The sequence below is a fragment of the Psammomys obesus genome, unplaced genomic scaffold (genome assembly GCF_907164565.1).
Source record: "Psammomys obesus unplaced genomic scaffold, mPsaObe1.curated_primary_1811, whole genome shotgun sequence".
Classification (NCBI taxonomy): Eukaryota; Metazoa; Chordata; class Mammalia; order Rodentia; family Muridae; genus Psammomys; species Psammomys obesus.
In genome coordinates, this window is record NW_026596040.1 from 25,990,174 (window position 1) to 26,011,178 (window position 21,005).

Here is a 21,005-nt window from a genome sequence, read left to right on the forward strand (position 1 = left end):
ACCTGTGGTCCCAGCACGTAGCAGACTGGGCATGGAGCTCTCAAGTTGGAGGCTAGCCTGGGATATATAAATAAGACCCTGGTTCAGAGAGCCAAAGAGGCAGGGAATAAGCCATGAGTGAGCACTAAGGTCTGTGTGCTTATTCACTTTTCCAATGATGTAACTGAAACTGCTCTCCCTTACCTGCCTGTTTTAGAGGCTACAGTGTGCATTCTCACTGTGGAGGAGAACATAAGTAATTTTGTTACTAACCTGCAGGCCTCCATCCTGGAGAGAAAAAAAAAAAAAAAAAATGAGTACTGTTGGTTGAAATGGATACCATTACTTCTTACAGATAATCACAAGAAATGCCAGATTTGTTGTGAGTTGCAGTTTGGGTTTTTGTTGTTTTTGTTTTGTTTTGTTTTGTTTTTTGTAGCTTTCGGTAGTCAGCATGTTTGATGTCAATGTTTCTGTGTTGCAGATTGCTAAAAATGACTTGACTAATGTCTCTTATAACATGAATTTAAGGTGTCATTCTGCAGCCTTGACAACCTAAGGATATCGTGCTGCCCACAGATTGTCTCTGTCAGGGTCCAGATGGGAGCCTCCACAGGGCATACCCTTCCTGATCTCTGACAGAGGCTCCTTTGTATGCTATACGCCTCCTCTAAAGACAAGGCCTCCAGGGGACTCACATCTCCCTGCTTCTTCTGTGATGTCTTGCGTTTGGAATGCTCGCCCAGCAAGACTGAGACTCTGTGTTCAGTCTTCAGCGCTAAAACCTCACAGTGTTCTGCCGCCTGAGCTTTCCTTGGTTTGAAAGCTGAATTTCTCAGTCAAACACGTCTTCCATTGACCAGTGAAAGATCAGTTTAAATCCATTGATGCTGACCATGTGCTCTCTCACACTTGAGCTCTGTTTTGTTTACTTCCGGCTCTCCTAATATAAGTCAGTGGAAGCCTTCAGCTCCCTTCCCTGACGAAGCTTCTTTATATTTGGGTGGTTGGGAAATTTGTTGTTTCCATGCAAGGTGGAAGCCCGACCACCGAGAGCAGATTTCCCAGCGTGGCATGCCTCAGAGAATTTGTAGAAAGAAACAAGTTGGGAAGGAGGTAGCAGGCGAGGTGACGTACCATGTGAGCACCTTAACAGAAACCCCCAAAGTCACTCCAGACTGGGTTATCTTAAGAGTCCCCACAGCTGAGCTGCACCATCCAAAGAGAAGCCCCGAGTTAGGGTCCTCCGTCTTGCTCTCCACCACTTACTGAGATGCATGTTGGGGTGGACTCAGGAACCAACTGCCTAGGCAGGAACTTCATCCTCTGTCTGGTCATACAGGATCCAGGTTCAAGTGCAAGCTCTACAGCTTGCTACCTAACCGTAGCCAGGCACACGGCCCGTGGTGGATATGCATCTTGGCAGTGTTTGCTGCCATCAGTCTGGGCTGAGTACTTGGCTTTTAGCATTTGGCTAGAGCTAAGCTCATTTAACCAGCTTGAAACTAATGTCTCTCCAGCAAAACAGCGGAAGCACAGATAGACGGATCCTGAGGTTTTTTTTTTTGCTAAACTACGTTCAAGTTCACAATTCATTGTTCTCTTTTAGATAACCCTGTCCCTTGATGATCATATAATATGTCCTTTGAATATCAGTCTTTGGGGTGGAGAGGAGAGGAAGCCACAAATGACAGTACTGTTATTCTCACATGCACAGTTTACGGCTGGTATTTAACAAATCTATTTCTTTTGTTTGTTTGTTTTTTATTGTACGGTTAGCTGTTGTTTATACAGCTCTGACATGAATGATGTCAAGCAAGTGGAGGACAGATGAGCCCACACTATAATTCCTTATGTGACAGTCATTACTGTGTGTCAGGGTGCCTGGAGATAGGACTTGGAAGGTAGGCAGAGTCACTGCCATTTTTTTTTTCCAGGCCTTCTCCTGAGTGCTGGAAGGGAGATGCCTTTTGCTGGACAAGGATCCCCATATTGGGTTATAGCTAAGAAAATGCAAGAACCAAAAATTCCTCAAAAGCATTTGTAGCTGGAGAGATGCTCAATCAATAGAATGTCTGTCTTGCACGAAGGAGGACCCGAGTTCAAGCTTCAGAACTTGTGTAAAAATTTGAGCATGGTGGTGTGTGCTTGTAATCCAGCACTAGGTAAGAAGGGATAGGTGAAGCGGTAGGACTTTCTGGCTGCCTAGCATACGTGGTGAGCTCCAAGGCAACGACAGACCCTATCTCAAAGAACAGGATGGACTCTGCCTAAGGAATGACCAAGGCCAGCCTCTGGCCTCTCAGTCCCATGTTTCTCACGGGCATGCACACAGATGCGGAGCACACATGCACACACGGGTATACAGGCACCGAGGCTGCTCTCATTCTTCATACACTCCTGGCCAGGGCTGAGTTTCCGTCATCCGTCACACATCATTTGGAACAGACAAACTGGCTTTCCAGTGAATCACATTTTTGACCTGCCTGGAAGGAAATGCCCAAACCTGGAGTAAATCATTTTCATATACCTTGTTCATTGTTACCTGCTGTTTCACTAAATGTGAGACGATAAAGCAGTGTCTGTCAACCAGACTATTTCTTAGTAAACCACTCTGGTGCAGATAAGGGTCTCTAGGTCTCATAAGTGTTTTTTTGTTTTTTGTTTTTTTGTTGTTTTTTTTTTTTTTTCCAGCTAGCTGTGGGAAGGGTTTGACTGTAACAGAGAATTTTCCAACATGAAAGCTGGAAAATTTGTATGAGGCAGAAACAACTCTGCACTATGGGGAAGCAGTTGTTTTGATCTGCTTTGTGCCCAAGGTCCCCTGAACACCAGAGGCCAAGCCACAGGTGCTATAACCGCAGGATGTGTATGAGCAGGCTACAGGTATGTAGCCTGATCCTGAGCTCTGACTCCCCTGAGTGACTTCCCAAGTCTCAGCGGGGCCCAGTTAGTCCCATAGCCAGTGCCACACACTGGTCCCATTTAAGTCATGAAGAAGCATGTTGTGTGGTAGATCAAGAGACCGAGGAACACAGTGTCTCCTGAATTACAGGCTTCCTCCCGGATGTGGATTCCCTAGTAGCATACCTACTCAATGGGGGGGGGGGGCACTTTATTTTCTTTTTTATGACCTACAGTTTATCAGATGTATTAGTAACTAAGCCACATGTGGTCCTTCAGACTCTCAGCTCTTGGGAAGCTCTTGAGTTTATAGCAGGATAAGTACGTGTTGAAATGTTCCCAACATTTCTGTCCTGCCTTCTTTTTAAGCTGGGTCCAGCTCTGGCCCCAAACCTAAATGTCCTTATCCGTTCCTCTTTCCTGGCTGGCCACATGCTCCCAGCCCTACGAGAGGATTCCTTGCCCTTCTTTTGAGGCTAGGCACAGACTGTCAGTCACTTAGAAACCAGGTGTTGGAACTGCGCTTCCCGGTCTGCTGGTGAGAACTTGGGGCCTCGTCTTGGCCCTCTGCCTATAGCCCTCCCCCTTGGCTGCACCCACACAAGGTCCTGGACTACTGTCTCTTTGTGTAGTGAGGCGGTTTTACCGAAGTGCTGGCACTCAGGGTACAGATAGCAGCATTAACACTTTGCTTTCTCCTTCACAGACACGAGACGACTTCCTGGGCCAAGTGGACGTGCCTCTCAGTCACCTTCCGGTAAGGACACTCCAGACTCCATGTTGTATGCTGCGGGTGGGAGTTTTGGGGATTTCCAGCTGGGTTGTCTGTAGAGTATGATGGTCATGACAGAGGGGCTGAAATGGGGAGTGTGTGTTCTGGCCATAGCCCTTTGCTAGAAGGTGGCCCTCTGGAGGGGTCAGATAGAGGTCAACCTAGCTGTAAAAATGCCCACATCCAACTCACATGAGTGCTCTTGTCAACATCTCTGGCTCATTTGTCTTACTCCTTAGCTCCTCTGCCTTTAGCTGTCACCTCTTACTGAGTATCTTCTCCTGTCCAGCCTTTTGTCCCAAGCTTGGTTTTTGTTTCCATGTGGCCTTTGCTCTGGCTTGGTGTTCACTTACCTCTGGTTAAAATAACTGCCTCTGCACAGGCTGCCTTTTCCCAGGGTTTACGTTTATGGCTTTCCGTCCGCTTGGAGGTAGAAAAGAAGGTTCTGTTGATTGTGAGTGTGCTTGTCCACTGAAAATGCCACCCTCAGAATGTTCCAGGTTAGCCTTTGCCCCTCTGCCTCCCCTCCTCCCTGCTCAGTGAGAAAACAGTGCGGGCTGTGGGCTGTGGACTATGGCGGAAGTGTGGGGAGTCACCTGCAACCTCCATTCAGTGTCAATAGGATGGTATCTCATATACCAGCTGCCATTCCTCAGACTGTCCTACCCTCCTCCTGGCCACCTTTCCCACAAACAGCTCAAAAATGTCATAAGAAGCAGCTATGAGAGGAGAGGCAAATACCTCTGCCTTACAAGGGCATTGTGTTTTTCAATCCTTGTGCAAGCACGTAGCATAAATAGTCTATAAACTAAAGTGACTGGAAGGATCCAGTACAAACCTGCTGTGTGGAAACCAGGCCTGTTCCTGGATTGTAAAAGCCAGGAAGGACTCCTACCAGGGAAGCTATAAAGATGTATTGAGAAGGATTACAGTGGCAAGTGGATTTACCCTCTCACTTGGGAGCTAAGGGAGAGAGTCTTCAAGAAGTGTGTTAAGATACATGTTTCTAAGAACAGAGCTGAAGCCCAGGTACCCTGTGGGTATGCTGCATAGTGTTTCTATAAGCACCATATCTGAAACCTGGGGTTTTTTTTTTTTTTTTTTTAAAAAAACAAAAGGAAAAGGGCATGACTAGTATGTACCCACAAAGGCTGCAACATGGTGTTGGAACTTTGGAACTGGAGCAACAGGCCTCTGGGAGCCACCCCATGTGGGTGCTGAGATTTGAACTTAAGTCCTCTGATAGAACAGCAAGCACTCTGAACCACTGAGCTGTCCCTCCAGCCCCAAACCTGATGATTCTTTTCAGGTCTCACTGAGAGGCTGTGGGTGTCTCAGAAGCTACAGGAAAGGTGTCTTAGCTAGGGGTACTATCTCTGTGGTGAGACAGCTGTCACCAAAGCAACCTGGGGAGGAAAGGGTTTATTCAGCTTACACGTAGACATCATCAAGAGAAGCCAGTACGGGAACTCAAGCAGGGCAGGAGCCATGGAAGAGTCCTGCTTACTGACTTGTTCCTTATATCCTGCTCAGCCAACTTCCTTTTAGCACCCACGTCCACCAGCCTAACGATGGCCCCACCCACAATGGGCTGGGCTCTCCCCCATCAATCACTAGCTATGAAAATATTATGGATATACCCTGATCTCTTGGGGGCATTTTTCTCTGATACCTCAAGCCTATGTCAAGCTGACATAAAACTAGCCAGTACAAAAGGCTTCAGACCTTCTTGATTCAGTGGGTTTTTTCCAGTCACGTCAAAACTGGTAAGCCATCCTTAGAGACAGTATTGATCAGTTGGCTACTTTTCATGTGACTCTCCTGAGTCACTGTTTACCCTAAAGTAAGAACCACGTGTTCGTCAAGGGAAAGCATTGACTAATAGGCTTTAGGAGTCATAAGTGAGGAGCTGCAGAGATGGCTTAGTGGTTTGGAGCATTTGCTGTGCTCTTCCGGACAAGTGGAGGTCAGAACCCAGCACTGATGAGCCCAGCTCGGAAGGTCTTGACATCTTCTGGACTCTGCAGGGCTCTCACACATAGCACACAATATAGACAGTATGCTCACACAACTAAGTTTGGTGGAGTTTTGTTTTTGTTTGTTTGTTTGTTTGTTTGTTTTGTAGCCTTAAAAATTAAGAACTGCTGACAGTAATGGCAAAAGTCTTTAATCCCAGCCCTTGGGAGGCAGAGGCAGGTCATCTCTTTGAGCTTGATTGACCCTGGCAAGGGCTCTGTGAGCAAGACCCCTCCTGTCTCAAAGGAAAAACAAAAGAAGGTGTCAGTGAAAGTATCAGCAGTTTTCTGCAGTGCTCTCTCTTGTTGTGTGATTTAGGGGTGGCTGGTTTTAAAATGCAGCATAGCTTCCAGTGAGTAGACGCATGTTCTTTAAAGACCAAGTCAGTACAGGGAATAATTGGGCTTTGGAGTTTTGAAGGGGGAGGGAACCAGGGTAAGCTTCCACAGAAGTCAGTGCTATCAAGGCCCAACTCTAGAATAGAAACCAGCTCATTAAGAAGATCATTATGTGCTCAACGTACTTTACATGCGTATATGAAAAGGGCACAATGAAAGACATTATTTCAGACAATTAGTGAATACTAAGAAAAAAATCTTTTTTTTTTTTTAATTTTAAGATCCCACAGATTAAACAGGCCATCTTTCTGTTAATGGAAATGTCTAAAGAGAAGTCAATGTCACAGTACTATAAGCCCTGTCAGTCAGTGGTTCTCAACTTTCCTAATGCTGTGTCCCCTTAATACAGTTCCTCGTGTTGTGGTGATCCCCACCCATGAAATGATTTTTCTTGCTACTTCATAATTTTGCTACTGTTAGGAAGTGTAATGTAAATATCCATGTTTTCCAGTGGTCTTAGGTGACCTCTGTGAACTACCTTCAAGGATATAGACCACAGTAGAAACTAGACAGGGGAGGTGAAGGTCCGTTCCTTGTGGTGTATTATGCATGGGCTTGGCCTTGCGGCCCTGGATTTGAAGTACTGTTATGTGTGTATTTGGCTGTATGTGTAGGGCACTTGTAGGAAAATTGCACAGATGTTCATTCTGTGTGGTAACACAGTGTTGGAATGTGTTGTGCGTGTTCAGTCTATTTTGTGGAGTATGTAATAGATGTTCCATCTTGACAGCTACATAACAGCTGTTATTGAAAGGAAAAGGGACCCAAAGACCAAGTTCTCAGACCAAATTCTCAGCACAAAGAAGATTTATTTGCCCCAGAGGGACAAGGGGTAGGGATAAGGGACAAAGACAGGAGATAGAGAGAGAGGGTGAAGGGAAAGAAGGAAACAAGAAAGGGGAGAAGAGGGGCAAGGGAGAGTTAAGGGGTTTTTGTCCCTGAGTGGGGCAAAGGACTGCCTCTGGATAGAGAAGACACAGATATGGCCCATAGGAAAATGGCGGTTTATAAAGGGTAATACCTGTATTAAGATGAGTTGTTTAATTTTAATTGGTTGTGTTAATTAGGTGAACCAAAGAGGGGTTTTGATTGCTGGACTTCAGTAGTTTGATAACTGGACTTTGGTGGTCAGACTCAGAAAGAGGAAGTAGCCAAATAGGGGATGAGCCCTTGGGGGTTCGCTTTAGGAGTGAAGTCTAACAGTTTTTAGCAAGGCAGAGGGAATGGGGGTCAGGAGGTAAGGCCTGCCAGAGCCATGCTCACCATGCTCAAGCCAACCAGAGTCCCTTCAGTTATGGTTAGGTTACATGTGGCCTAGAGACCCAACAGTTGTCAGAAACATCCCATCGTAGGTAAAAGAACCTAAGATGAAAGACTTTGAGTTGGCCTGTTAATTATGAACAGTGGAGACTGTTGGACTGAGAGGTGGCTCAGTGGTTAAGAGCGTTTGCTGGTCTTGTGAAGGCCCGGAAGGCAGGCTCCACCCCCACATCAAATGCCCCACAACAGTCTACAACTCCAGTTTGAGAGACTCTGACCCCTTCTTGTGACCTCTGTGGGCGCCAACACACACATGTACATTCACACTCATACACATGAATAATTATTTTAAAAATCGTTACGTAATAGAGAAGATCCATGGAGAGCAGCTGCCAGCTACTCCCCCTGGCTTTTTTAAAGGTGAAGGGACCTGACTGAGTATATGGTTATTAAGTGACAATACAGCCCCATTAGCAGCTGAAGAATTCATTCCTTGGACAAATATTTACTGAGAGATGGAATTCTGGTTTTTATAGGTGAGTCAGTGAAGCAGGCTGTCCCTCATTGAGCTTATTGCTGGCATTGCCGCAGGCACCATATGAATATTTGAAATACAGCTACATTGATGGCAGAACCCACCTATAATTATTGTCATTTTCATTAAGGTTTATTAAACTTACACATTGGAAAGTGGCTATTAATATCAGGTGACACCTTTGAAAATTAGACTAGAATTCCCTGGCTTGGGTAAAAGGTGGTTTCCATTCCCTTTTGCCATAGATCATTTTTTTAGCTACTGTGGCAGCCAGGAATTGGTGAATCCTCAACCCACCAGAAAGCTTGTTGTGAGCTTTCATTCTTTCCCTCTTTCTTCATATCATTTCTCTGTAATTCCTCATACAGTAACACCAAAGCATTCAATCTGGATAATAATACAAGTCTTCAAAGTTAAAATCATAAAAATAAAGATAAATTGGTTTTTTACAAATCCATGTTAGCAGACTTCTCAATTGACTGTTCCTCCATGTAAATATGTAATTCACTTGTTTAAAGTATAATTATTAGTACTACACTCTACTTATGTTTCACTGTGCCTGGTGCTGAGTTATACAAGCACATGCATGCTTCTGCCATGACACGTAAGTGGAGATCAGAGAACATCCCATAGGAGCCAGCCCCTCTTTCTACCATGTCAGCCACAGGGATTGAACTCAGGTGATGAGGCTTGCCAGCAAGTGCCTCTGCGTGCCGAGCCAGCTTGCAGGCCCTCTAAAGATGTGCACGTCTATGATATGATGTAGTTACAGCACGTTCCCGCTCCATACTCCCCTACCCTCACCTTTCTCCTCCCTTCTGTTGGTCCCCTGTTTTCCTCCTGGATATCAGAGTGAGAGAACACATGCAGTGTTTTGTCTAAGGCTTGATCTAACAGACTTCAAACCAAAGTAATCAGGAGCAATAGAAGCGATTTCATACTGAATACAGCTATTCCGTATGACGCTATTTCAAACTTGTAATGGGCTGCTTTCTTGTCAATTAGGAGAGCACACCTTTATTCGTTAAGGAAGCGCTGTCTCGGGCTCTGTTCTGGTGGCCAGTGTAGCAGAAAGCTCTTACAGAAATCAGGAATTCGATGACAAGGGCACAGGAGAAGTGGCCTTAGTGTAGATGGCAATGAACCTGCTCTCAATAACCTGCATGTTCCATTCTGTGTACTTGATATGTGTGGTTCTGAGAGAGAAATACTGTAGACCCCTGCACCCCCCCCCCCCAAGTTGCAGGCCTTTTCCTCGTTGAAAGCCTGTCACAGCTGTTACTAGCAGATGCTGGCATTTGCAATATCAAACTTTGCCTTCAGAGTCTCAGGCTTGCTTTCCTGAGCTGCCTCCATTTGCCACCATTGGTTCTCTGACTCACGAGACGATCTCTCAAGCCCCTGCCCCACCTGCCCTGCCGACAGGGCAATTTACGGGGTCAGTGTATTCCCATGTTGGTGTGTACACTGAGGGACAAACCAGCTTTTGTGGAACCCATGTCTCTGCCACAACCCATTGCCAAGCGCTGGGCACCTGGGTTAATTAAGTGGCGTACTGGGCCAGGTGGCTCTTATGTGTCAGTCCAAATTGGCACCCTGCCAGTGGAAAAGTGAGTAAACAGTGGGAGCCAAGAGGTGGGCAGGGGAGATGTGACAAAGCTGCTCTGCGTGGTAGGTGGTCACTGCCTGCTATCCCTGAGCAAAAGAGGGAGGCCGCCACACTGGGAACCACAGTCACCTCCTTTAATCAGGGAATCCTCCAGGCTTTGTGCTCAAGGGCTTCCAGATGAAACAAAGTAATTTTAGAATCCTGATTCACTTTCGGTCCTGGCTGTAGAAGCGCTTCTCCGGGTTTCACTTGTGTGGGGACAGGGAAGGGACAGGAGCTAAGTTGTGGGGGCAGCCGGGACATCTGCTTCCTTCCCTCCGATCCCTGACTGTTTATCTTCAGTATTTCTTTTCTACTTTATTGCACTTTGAGGAAAGGACTGAGGCAGAGCAAGCGTGGTAAGTGAACTTCTACGTAGGACGAAGCCAAGGAAATGCATTGTGCCAAAAGGACAGGCTTAAGAGGTGGGAATCTGCCTGTGGGATGTGGGCCGGCTTCCATCTGAAGATGGGTGAGTCATCCCGGGGTCCTTTCCTACACGAGGAAAGTGCCCTCAGAAACAAGGCCAGGCTGCTACCTAACTCTGTCAGAGTAGTTTAGTGCTCCCTGAGCCAGAGGCTCCGTGGCCTTGGTGACAGACGTGTTACCTAGGAGATCTGGGCTGGCAGCAGGACCAAGGCCTGCAGAGGAGACAGGAGGCTGTAAATGAGGACAGCCCTGTCGTCTACCAGCTGCTCACAAAAGAGCTACCCTGTCAGTGGGGTTCCTGCTGTCTTCGCAGAGCCACCAGGAACAGCCTCGGCTGTGGCTACGTAGGATTGCTGGTGGTTTTAAACTTCTCTTTGGAGGCCTGTTTGCTATAGTCAGTGCATTGTTATTGAAACCTGGCATAGAGTGCTGTGCGCCTTCTGATTAGGGATAAAAATAACTGGAAGGCATGCTCTGACAACAGGAAGTTCTGACAGGTGTTTTCCTGTTGTGCCCCTGAACCTTCTCCTGCCTCTTCCCTCTTCTCTGCCTCCCGGTTACCCCCACAGCTCCTGATGCTCTCCACTGCTGCTGTTACAGTAATGTAAATATCTCTGGGCCGGCCAGTTGTATGAGCAGCCTGAGCTGTTGTCCTAGAATGTTGAGGTAGACTCTATGGTAGTCTAGGTGGTAGACATTCTTATGTTAAGAGCTAGTGGCGTGATAGTGGCGCTTCTGAAAGTGTGCCCACTTCATTACTATCTCCTCAGGAGGGCATTTTCTAGGTGAGGGAACCTGGGCCCAGAGAGGAGGGTGATTCGTCCAGCAAGTGCCATTGCTGAGCCTGCTGCCAGCTCCCTAGTACTGTGCTGTGCCTACACTGTGGTCAACAGTAGAGAGGACATGACAAGCCTGAGGCTTGGGAGTAGCTGGCGGTTTCGACCAGGTTTTGAATCTGGGGCTCTAGCAGCTTCCCCTACATATGCCTTCAAAATGATTTATCTTACCACTGTCATAGAGACAAGGATTCTGCAATAATAATAATAATAATAATAATAATAATAATAATAATAATAATATAATAGCACTGTCCAAAAGACTGTACCGTGCCCCATCAGCAAATCAGGCATGGAGGCTCAGTGACTAAATCTCAGCACTGGGAGGCTGAGGCCATGTGTGCAAGGCCAGCCTGGGCTACCATAATGTACTGTAGAGAAAGAGGGAGGGGGAGAGGGGGAGAAGAATGGAGAAAAAGAAAATATGAATGTTTTGTGTGTTGAATTCACCAGTCTGTTCTCCAGTCTGGAGCTCAGTACTGCTTTCTCTCTGGGGAAGATGGTCTTTAAGGTGAACCTTTTAAGGTGTTAGAGCCGTGGTTCTCAGTCTTCCTGATGCTGCAATCCTTTAATACAGTTCCTCACGTTGTGGTGACCCCAGCCATAAAATTACTTTTGTTGCTACTTGATAACTGTAATTTTGCTACTGTTACGAATTTTAATGTTAACGTTTGTGTTTGCCAGTATTCTCAGATGACCCACAGGTTGAGAACTGCTGGGTTAGAGGATTTTTTTTCCCATCAAGTGCACTGATGCACCTTCCTTTAGTTCCATGGTGTTGAGTCAGTAACACCCCCAAGATGCGAAAGGTGAAACCGGTCAGTGATGACAGTGGCCAGGCTTGTGCCTGGCACCTGGTGAGGACTGTATGTAAATCTCCTTCTCAGCTGATTGGTTTAATCCTCGAAATAATACCGGAAGACCTCATTCCTGCTCCACTCTATAGACAGGGACACCAGAGCCCAAAGAGGTAAGAACCACCCAGCTCTGTAAAATAGTAAAGACAGCCAGGTGTGGTGGCGCACGCCTCTAAGGCAGAGGCCAGCCTGGTTTACAAAGCCAGTCCAGAGAAACCAAGGCTACACAGAGAAACCCTGTCTCAAAAACAACAACAGCAACAAAAAATTGGAGTCTGCCTCTTGCTCTGTGAGTTCTCTTGCCTGGGATGTGAACAGAAGAATGTCCAGGGCCCTCTGCTGCTCCTCAGATCCTCTCTAATGCCCAGCAGCAGGCCCGCACCATTGACTCCATACACAGCTGAATTTGTTCTCCGCTGGAGTCTAGTTCGTTGTTGCTGTGGCAGACCCTTCCATACAGCTACAACCCTTAGGGCAGGCGCTCTGGATGTCATACGTCTTTTCCTTCATACTGATTGCTTTTTTATCAAATGAATAAGAAAAGGAAGTGTTGTCAACGTTAGTATTCCTTTTCAATAGGTTTTTGACGTATACGTGTACGTGCGCGCGCGCGCGCGCGCGTGTGTGTGTGTGTGTGTGTGTGTGTGTGTGTGTGTGTGTGTACATGTAGAAGTCGGAGAACAAGTTTTGAGAGTTGGTTCTTCACTTTCATCAAGCAGATTCCTGGAATCTAACTAAAGTCTTCAGGCTTGACAGCATCTTTATACTTGCTGAACCATGTCACTGGCTCCAACAATAATATCCCTGATTACCAAGTTTTGCACTGTAAGTGATATGTATTAGAAAATTTTGTAGAGAAAATATTCCCCAAAGGTCAATAAGTTTGACTTATTACCTCCCTTAAGACAATCCAAGAATACACTGACTGAGTCTCCTAAGTGAAAGTTAATTTTTAGGACTCAGTTTTTATAGCTCAAGTGAATTTATCAACTATTTGTGCCTGTATTTACTTTATTGACCCTAGCAATCAGTGGTGAGAAAGTTCAAGTTCTGATCTCATGGGCTCATTTCCTAGAAGTAAGGATGGTAAATTAATAAGCCAGAAAATGCTTTTACGTAGTGGTAAGAAACAGATTAGCAGAGGGATATGACACAGGGTAAAACAGGTCATAGTGGCTTTGAGGGCAAAAAGACATCATTAGAGCCACCCAGAGTTGACTGACTGGTAGGCAGGAGGACCTGTCAGTGATGGACTCTAGGTTAGAAATGATCTGTTCATCAGATGGCAAAGGCTTGGAGTATGAGGCATTGTCAAAAAGACTATTTACACTGAGGTGCAAAGCCTGGCCACATAGCTGACAGGTTATTGGAAGGACTTTTCATTTCATTGTAGTAAGAATAAAGCAAAGTTTGTTGGCTCAGAAGGTAAACTGAAAACAGAAGTAGCTGGAGTTCAATCCCTAGGACCCCTATGAAAACAGTGTCTTCCAGACCCAACAGGACCAACACACCTAAGAACTTACAGGGTGACAGCATGCAAAAGATCTGCACAAGTTCAAGCCAGAAGAAATAGTCCCAACATGGAAAGGGGACTTAGAAGCAGAGTCCCATCCTTAACCAAGTAGTTATTTGCAATTGATACCTACGGGGAAAGGGAAAATCCATTTTCTCCAATGGAATAATACTGGTTACAACAACCATGCTCTAGGGCAATCCCCATACCCAGGAGTAGTTGGCCAATAGAGATTCATTATTTTTTTGTGTATTATTTTGGTTTGGTTTAGTTTAATTTGGTATTTTTTTGTTTGGGAATTTTGTTTCTTTGGTTGGTTGGTTTAGTTTTAGGAGTTTGTTTCTTAAGAGAGATAGAACTTAGCATGGGATTAAAGGCATGGTGGCACACGCCTTTAATCCTAGCCAGGATTCAGGAGGCAGAAGCAGGCTATGAGTTCAAAGCCAACCTGGTCTATAAAGTGAGCCCAGGATAGTCACTACACAGAGAAACCCTGTCTCCGAAAACAGAGAGAGAGAAAGAAAGAGAGGAAGTGTGGTGGGTTAGGGAGGTACAATAAGTGGGAAGCATTACGGTATATATGTCTACGGTTCTAGCAGTGGCAAAGCAGACAGGAAGATTCCCGGGTTTTGTTTTGGTTTTTAACTTTTATTAATTACACTTTATTCTCTTTGTATCCCCCCATAAACCCTCCCCTCCTAATTCTACCTTCCCTCCCCCTTCTTCACGTATGCCCTTCCCCAAGTCCACTGATAGGGGAGGTCCCTCTCTCCTTCCTTCTGATCTTAGTCTATAAGATCTTATCAGGAGCAGCTGCATTGTCTTCTTCTGTGGCCTGGTAAGGCTGCTCCCCCCTCGGGGAGGTGATCAAAGAGCAGGCCAATCAGTTTATGTCAGAGGCAGTCCCTCTTCCCATTACTATGGAACCCAATTGGACACCGAACTGCCGTGGGCCACATCTGTGCAGGGGTTCTAGGTTATCTCCATGCCTGGTACTTAGTTGGAGTATGAATCTCTGGAAAGACCAATGTGTTCAAATTTTCTGGTTCTGTTGTTCTCCTTGTGGAGTTCCTGTCCTCTCCAGATCTTACTATTTCCCACTTCTTTCATAAGATTCCATGCACTAATGAAATTTTCAGGTAAATGGTGGGAACCGGAAAGGATCATCCTGAGTGAGCTGTCCCAGAAGCAGAAAGACACACATGGTATATACTCACTCATATAGACATATAATATAGGATAAACCTACTAAAATCTGAACATCTAAAGAAACTAATCAAGAGGGGGGACTCTGACTAAAATGTTCAATTCCCATCCCAAAAGGCAAAGAGGATGGACATCAGAAAAAGAAGAAAACAGGAAACAAGTTAGGAACCTGCCACAGAGGACCTCTGAAAGGTCTGCCCTGCAGATTATCAAAGCGGGTGCTGAGACTTATGATCCCCGGGGTTTTTGATCAGCCACACTAGCCTAATCATGTGTCAGGCCAGTGAAAGAGGAAAAGAGAACAGTGCCCAAGGTTGTCTTTGGCCAGCACACAGCAACACACACAGTAAGTACAGCACCACAGTAAAAAGCCAGGAAATAAGAGACTAGGAAGCCATCAGGAAGGAAGGATATAAACTGAGAGTATTTCAAATGTATACACATATTTTCTCTCTTCATTCTCTCAACATAATACATCATTGTATTATGGTTTGCCTCTCTTCCTATAAAAGCAAATATTTTGGATTGCACTTAAGGTTGAGTATTTCAGGTTTGACTACATATAACATTTTTTAAATAGTGGTTCAGATTTTCCCACCTTCCTGCTTTATTCACCAACCAGTTTTGCACAATAAGACGAATCCCAATTTTTTATGGAATGCACATACATCCTGTGCTATTGGCTGCTCCTCTGTTGTTGTGGTAAACAGAGTGACCAAAAGCAACTTGGAAGGGAAAGGTTTGTCATGGAAGGAATCCAGGGTAGGAACCCAGGGCAGGAACCTGGGGCAGGAACTGAAACAGAGACCAGGGAGGAAGCTGCCAAACTTGCTTTCTTACATAACCTAAGACCACCTGCCCAGGGATGGCATTTCCCACAGTGGGCTGGGTCCTCTCACAGCAATCATTAATCAAAGAAATATCAGGCAGACATGCCCAAAAGTTGATCTGATGATGGGGGCAACTCCTCAGTTGGGTTTTTCTCTTTCCAGTTGAATCCTGGTTTGTGTCATAAGGACCACACCCCAGTTTCACTCACAGCTTCATGAAATAAGCCCAGGGAGGGTGGAAACTCCCTTGATGCTTTCCATGGGAGATGTTACCAATTCTTTTAGGCTGACGACTTGATGTTTTAAAGGGAGTAATGAAGTTACATTTCAAAGCTAGGCCTCGAATTCTGCGTTTAGGCTTCTTGAGTCAGGAGGATAATGAGACGTCACTGACCGCCAGTTTTCCAAAGTCGGTGGACTCCGGGAGATTGAGGGCACACCCTACAGTTAGAAATTGCACTTGGCTATAATTTTGTCATTTGCTCTTGACTACCAGAACCTCATGAAGATGGTGACATCTAGTGGCCCTTGAATAGACGAGCTTCTGTGGGCCTCACAGATATTTAATTAGTCACACCTGTTAAGGGGCCTGCTCTTTTTTTTTTTTTTTAACCTTTGCCATGTGCTAAAATTATGGCCTCCATATTCCTGATGAGTGTGTCAGAAACACGGAATAGTTACAAATATTGCTTTTCGGCTAACTTATTTTCTTCTTCCCGTAGACAGAAGACCCAACCATGGAGAGACCCTACACATTTAAGGATTTTCTCTTGCGACCTAGAAGGTGAGGCTTGCGGGTGGGTGTCGGGTTGGGGTGTGTCTGCAGTGCTGGTTTCTCTGAGGACAGGCTGAGCAAACAGCTTAAACAGGAAGGCTGGAAACAAGCCATATCCCTCAAAACTGGTTTTCTTCCTGTCCGCAGTCACAAATCTCGAGTCAAGGGGTTCTTGCGGTTGAAAATGGCCTACATGCCGAAAAATGGAGGTCAGGACGATGAAAACGGCGATCAGAGGGACGACATGGAGGTACGAGGAGAGAAATCAGCAGGCCCGGCCTCTTTCCGGCTTGCCCCTCACTTGCCTTACACTTTGAGACTCGGTCATTGAAGGAAGTGGATGTCTGTAAACATAAATACAAATTCACCCCTGAGTTTGTCTGTGAAAGTCCTCTACTGTGTGATTGTTTTAGCAGAAGTGAAATTCCCATTTTGTGTCATAACACTAATAATAGGAGAGGCAGCTCCTTAGTGTTAGCTCCGTGTCTAGCTACTGTTGCAGAATGCCCTACCGAGGCCGCGTAAGGAGGAGGAAAAGCTCCCATTTCAGACCATGAAGTTCATCGAGGTGGGGCGGTCGTGGAAGCAGGAGCGTGAAGCAGCTGGTGAGGCTGTGTCCCAGTCGGGAGGCACAAAGTGGACAGGAAGCGGGGTACAGCTGTAAATCCACAAGCCTGCCCCCTGAGACCCACTTCCTCTAGCAAATCTCTACCTTCTAAAAGTTCCACAACCTTATCCGGCACCAGCAGCGTGCTCAAATGCAGGAGCCTAAGGAGAGTGTTTCAGAGCAACGTAAGGACAGCCCCACTGCCGGAAACCCCACCCCCACTGCTGCTTTGGACTTCTCGATTCTTTTCGGGTTCCTTTTAGCACTTGCAGCTGCTATAGAGTAGATGGGGTGACTTAGAAACTCTTCCCATCTCTGATTCGCTTAGTCCACAGGTAACAGCATGCATTGCAGAGCCCTCCTTGGGAAATGCCATGTTGCAATTAGCCATTCAGAAGAGTGTTCCTCTCTGTCCTCTACCTGACACAGTGAACTCCTCACTTGCTGGTCACATGTCTGTACTTTGGGTGCTGTACCATGTCAGCATGTGCCGTGGACAGTGCTGTCCTGTTAGCCCAGTTCTCATCTTGCTCTGAAAGCCCCCATTGAATAGTGCCTCCCTGTGTGTTTTCACATCTGTTTGCAGCTGTCCCCACATCTGTGCTACTTGAATAATGCATGGCAGACAAGTTGAACAAACCCCCTTCAACCAAGAGGCCACATTTCCCAGCAGTGTTTTCACTCTAGGTTTCCACAGCTCTAGGCACGTGACAGGGGCTGAAGTGGGTGGCAGGCCATGTTGGAGGTTGAGACTTCCCAAGCGAATCAACCGATTGCTGTGGGAATTCCAAGGAATTTTTTTACACTCTTCTTGTCTTCCAAGTGCAGTAACCAGTGAATCTGTTGATTTTCTGCTGGCTTTACCAGGGGATGTTAGGAAAGCAATACTTAATGCCTAAGGTATGTGTCGGAATAGTGTAACTCTGATTCTGGCACCATGCAGTCTGTTTGTGCAGAGCCTGAGTAACAGCAGCAGTTTCTAGACAACGCCTGGCTCACAACTGTGACACCCCGGGGGTGAGGCTTTATCCCCTCTCACACCAGCCCTAGGCCATCCTCCTTGGAGACCAATAGCCCCGTCCCTATGCCTGCAACCTGTAGCATGCTTTCTTTTCAAATGCACACGCCTACTTCATGGGGGTGCTGAAAGAACGACAGCTGTGACAGCTGTGGCGTGTGCTTGGTGCAGCCCTAGAGGCCACTGAGTCAGAAAAACTAACGAAGTATACAGATTCATGACGTGACTTAAGAAACTGAACAGGGCCGGCAAGATGGCGCAGCAGGCTAGTGCACCTTCTGTCCAAACTGATCAGATCCATCAAACCCACATGGTAGAAGGAGACTTGAACCATGCAAGGTGTCCTCCGACCTCTACACATGTGCCACGTATGCACACATGAGCTTGCGTCTGAACACATGTACTCAAATAAACAGATGTTCTCAAAATGAAAAGAAAGTAAATGGAGTATCCAGATGGGGGAGCTTCCTGCTTAACTGGCCATTGCTCAAATGAGTTTTGAGACCCTGAATTGGTTTTTGTCTCCCTTTGAGAGGGACCCTACCTCAGTGTGACACAGGAAACCATTACAAGACACAGAGTGAGGCAGAGGATGTCACGCTGGGGTTGTCTTTTCCCAAGATCTGGAGCCCAGACTCATGACCTCCCACTGACTTTCCTCCACAGCACGGGTGGGAAGTTGTCGACTCAAACGACTCAGCTTCCCAGCACCAGGAGGAGCTCCCTCCCCCTCCCCTGCCACCGGGGTGGGAAGAGAAAGTGGACAATTTGGGCCGCACTTACTATGTCAACCACAACAACAGGAGCACGCAGTGGCACCGGCCCAGTTTGATGTGAGTACCGCCAGGTGGCAGGGAGGCTGTGTCTCAGCCTGCACAGCAACGGGTGGCAACTCCGGGACAAAGTTTGGGAGCGTGTGTGCACATCCGTGCGTGAGTGTGAGCAGGGGGAACGTGCCTGCGTGTATGCGAAAGGAGAGACTGCTGCCCTGTGCCATATTTATTGCCTTTTGCAGTGAGACTGGAGTTGTGCCGTGCCTCTTCCAGGGTTAGCAAAATGTGCTTTTCCTAGACTCCTCTTTGGTTCGCCAATCATCTCGCTGTCCTCTTCCTCAGCTTCCTCTCCTGAAGGTCCCAGGATGGAAACCAGAGACAGATTGGCTTGACTTTCGTGCTTTGCATTTTTATTCTTTCACATCATTTGATAAAGTCACAGAAGCTTCGTTTATTTTTATTTTATTTACTTTTCAGAAAATTTAAGTATCACTGCCTTGGTAAATTTAGAAATGCATAGGAGATTTGCAAAAGTCAACATTAGTAATTACTGTTTATTTCAACACCCTACTAGCTTTGAGAGAGCAAGGCGGTTGATGCCTGTTCCCTTAGTAATTTTTGTTCTGATGATAGCAAATAAATAAATCCTGGTTAAACTTCAATTGCTGTTTTTAAGAAAGATTTTGAAGTAGCTTTTTGTTAAAGCACGGTGAGCAGCAAAACTTTACTGATGTGGCAGCGTTCCCGAGATGAGAGGAGAGGGAGCCTTGGGCATTGGGAGCCTCGGAGCAGCAGCTGGGATAGTTCACCTTTACTGATCAGCACCATGCATGTGGAAGTCTTTATTTGAAGGGGAAATGGGTCCAGTGGCTAATGAGGCGAGTCCTGAGACAGCACTTGCCATGTATCTAAAGTACGTCATCAGTGAGACTTGGTGATGGTTTCACAGGTGTATACTTAACCCAGATCTATCAAGATGTCAGTTACATAAGTATGGCTTCTTTCGTGTAAAGCAGATCTCAAGGGCAAGAAAACAGTTTGATCAGCAGAACTCACTTTCCACAGTATCCCCTTGATGCCCTCTGTAGTTTATGGATTTCAATTATCTCTCCTTAGCATTACTTGACTTGGCCAAAAGCCCAAGAGTTACCTCCAAAAGAGTTATCTTTTGCTTTTAGGTTAAAAATTTTTTTTTCATAATTCAGGGTATTTTTTTCTAGAATGTTGCAGCACCCTTCAGAGAAAAATTAAATTGTGGAAAGATATGTTAGTTAAGAGTACACTGTATCTGAGGATGTTGTAGTGTCAATCAGCAGTGATTAATCAGGTTCTAGGTCAGCGGTTCTCAGCCTTCCTAATAAATAGTTCAACCTTTTCATACAGCTCCTCATGTTGCAGTGACCCCCAAATCATAAAATTATTTTCGTTGCTACTTCATAACTAATTTTATGCTTTTATGAATCATAACATAAATATCTGATACCTATATGTGACCCCTGTGAAAGGGTCATTTGATACCCAAAGGGGTTTGAGAACTACAGTTCTAGGTAAACAAAGAATTCCCTCCCTCAGTGGGCAGACATGAAGACAAACAGGCTTGCAATCCCAACACTGAGGTGAGGCAGGAGCGTTTGGGTTATGTAACTACCTACTTCAGTGGCTCAGATTCTTGCCCAGCTTTCTGTAGACTTATGTCCCAAAGCTGAACCTTCTGAACATTTTGTCCCTGCTCTCCCTTGCACTTAGGATGTCCTGTGGGAGTTCTGCATCCCTGTCTCTTGACAGACATCCCACAGTTAGTTAAACATGCAGTGCCTCTAGGAGTCTCATCACAGCTGCTTTCTGCTTACTTTCTCTTGTTGCCAGCTCCTATGGCTCATGTACCTTCCCAAAACAGCAAATACGAAGCCCTTCCCACAGGTGAAAGTATGGTGCCAGGCCCTTCTCGCCTACCATCTCCTTGTAGCCTGTGCTTTCTCTGTCACAGCACGAGGCATAACCACCCACCCTCCTGTTTGCCTGAAACTGTGTTTTCTATGTGTTGGGTTGGGTGGGTGGGGGGTATTTGTTTGTTTCTGACAGGTTCTCACTCTGTAGCCCAGGCTGACCTCACACTTTAATTCAGCCTCTCCAGGGCTAGGATTTCAGATCTGATCAGCCTTGGGTAGGACAAATAGGAAAATACTGGGATATCGTGATCTCTTACTCACTGATCTTTATGCCTGGCACCAGATTTAGGAGCTCCGAAAAATACAGTTTTAAATGAATGATTGGCCAAAAGGAGCCACTTCGGGAAGTGATCTGAGGCACATGATTTGGTGTACTGTCTGGGCCATTACTACAGAAGGTGTCCAGTGGGGTCACCGCACCTTCTCAGTTCTCAGTGGCCTTTTAAACACCTCATTTTACATCTGTTCTTAGTGCTAGTTAGATGCAAACTATATTTTACTATAAAAATTACAATTTTTTTAAAAATGAAGAAATACCATTCTTTAAGATAAAACCTTGTAAGCGGAAATGCTCGTATTAAGCTTTTGATTATAAAATACTCATCACCTCAGAAACCTCCCAGTTTCCTAGTCGTATCTCTGTGGTTTGGGTCATCATTACATCATATGTGTTAAGGCAAAGGGGAGGCCAAGATGGCTC

General features: G+C 45.9%; 1 protein-coding gene across 7 annotated transcripts in view; it reads left to right on the forward strand.

Moving 5' to 3' along the window:
• The window catches only part of Nedd4l (NEDD4 like E3 ubiquitin protein ligase), a 313,579-nt gene that overhangs the window by 237,968 nt on the left and 54,606 nt on the right, over positions 1-21,005 (forward strand). For 6 of the 7 annotated variants that reach the window (XM_055622704.1, XM_055622705.1, XM_055622707.1 and 3 more), the window contains 4 exons: positions 3,590-3,640; positions 15,906-15,967; positions 16,106-16,208; positions 18,250-18,416. In XM_055622704.1, coding sequence (XP_055478679.1) covers positions 3,590-3,640; positions 15,906-15,967; positions 16,106-16,208; positions 18,250-18,416 — 383 coding nt within the window. Of the gene's footprint in view, positions 1-3,589; positions 3,641-15,905; positions 15,968-16,105; positions 16,209-18,249; positions 18,417-21,005 lie in introns of those variants that run through there. The other variant, XM_055622708.1, reaches the window with a different exon arrangement.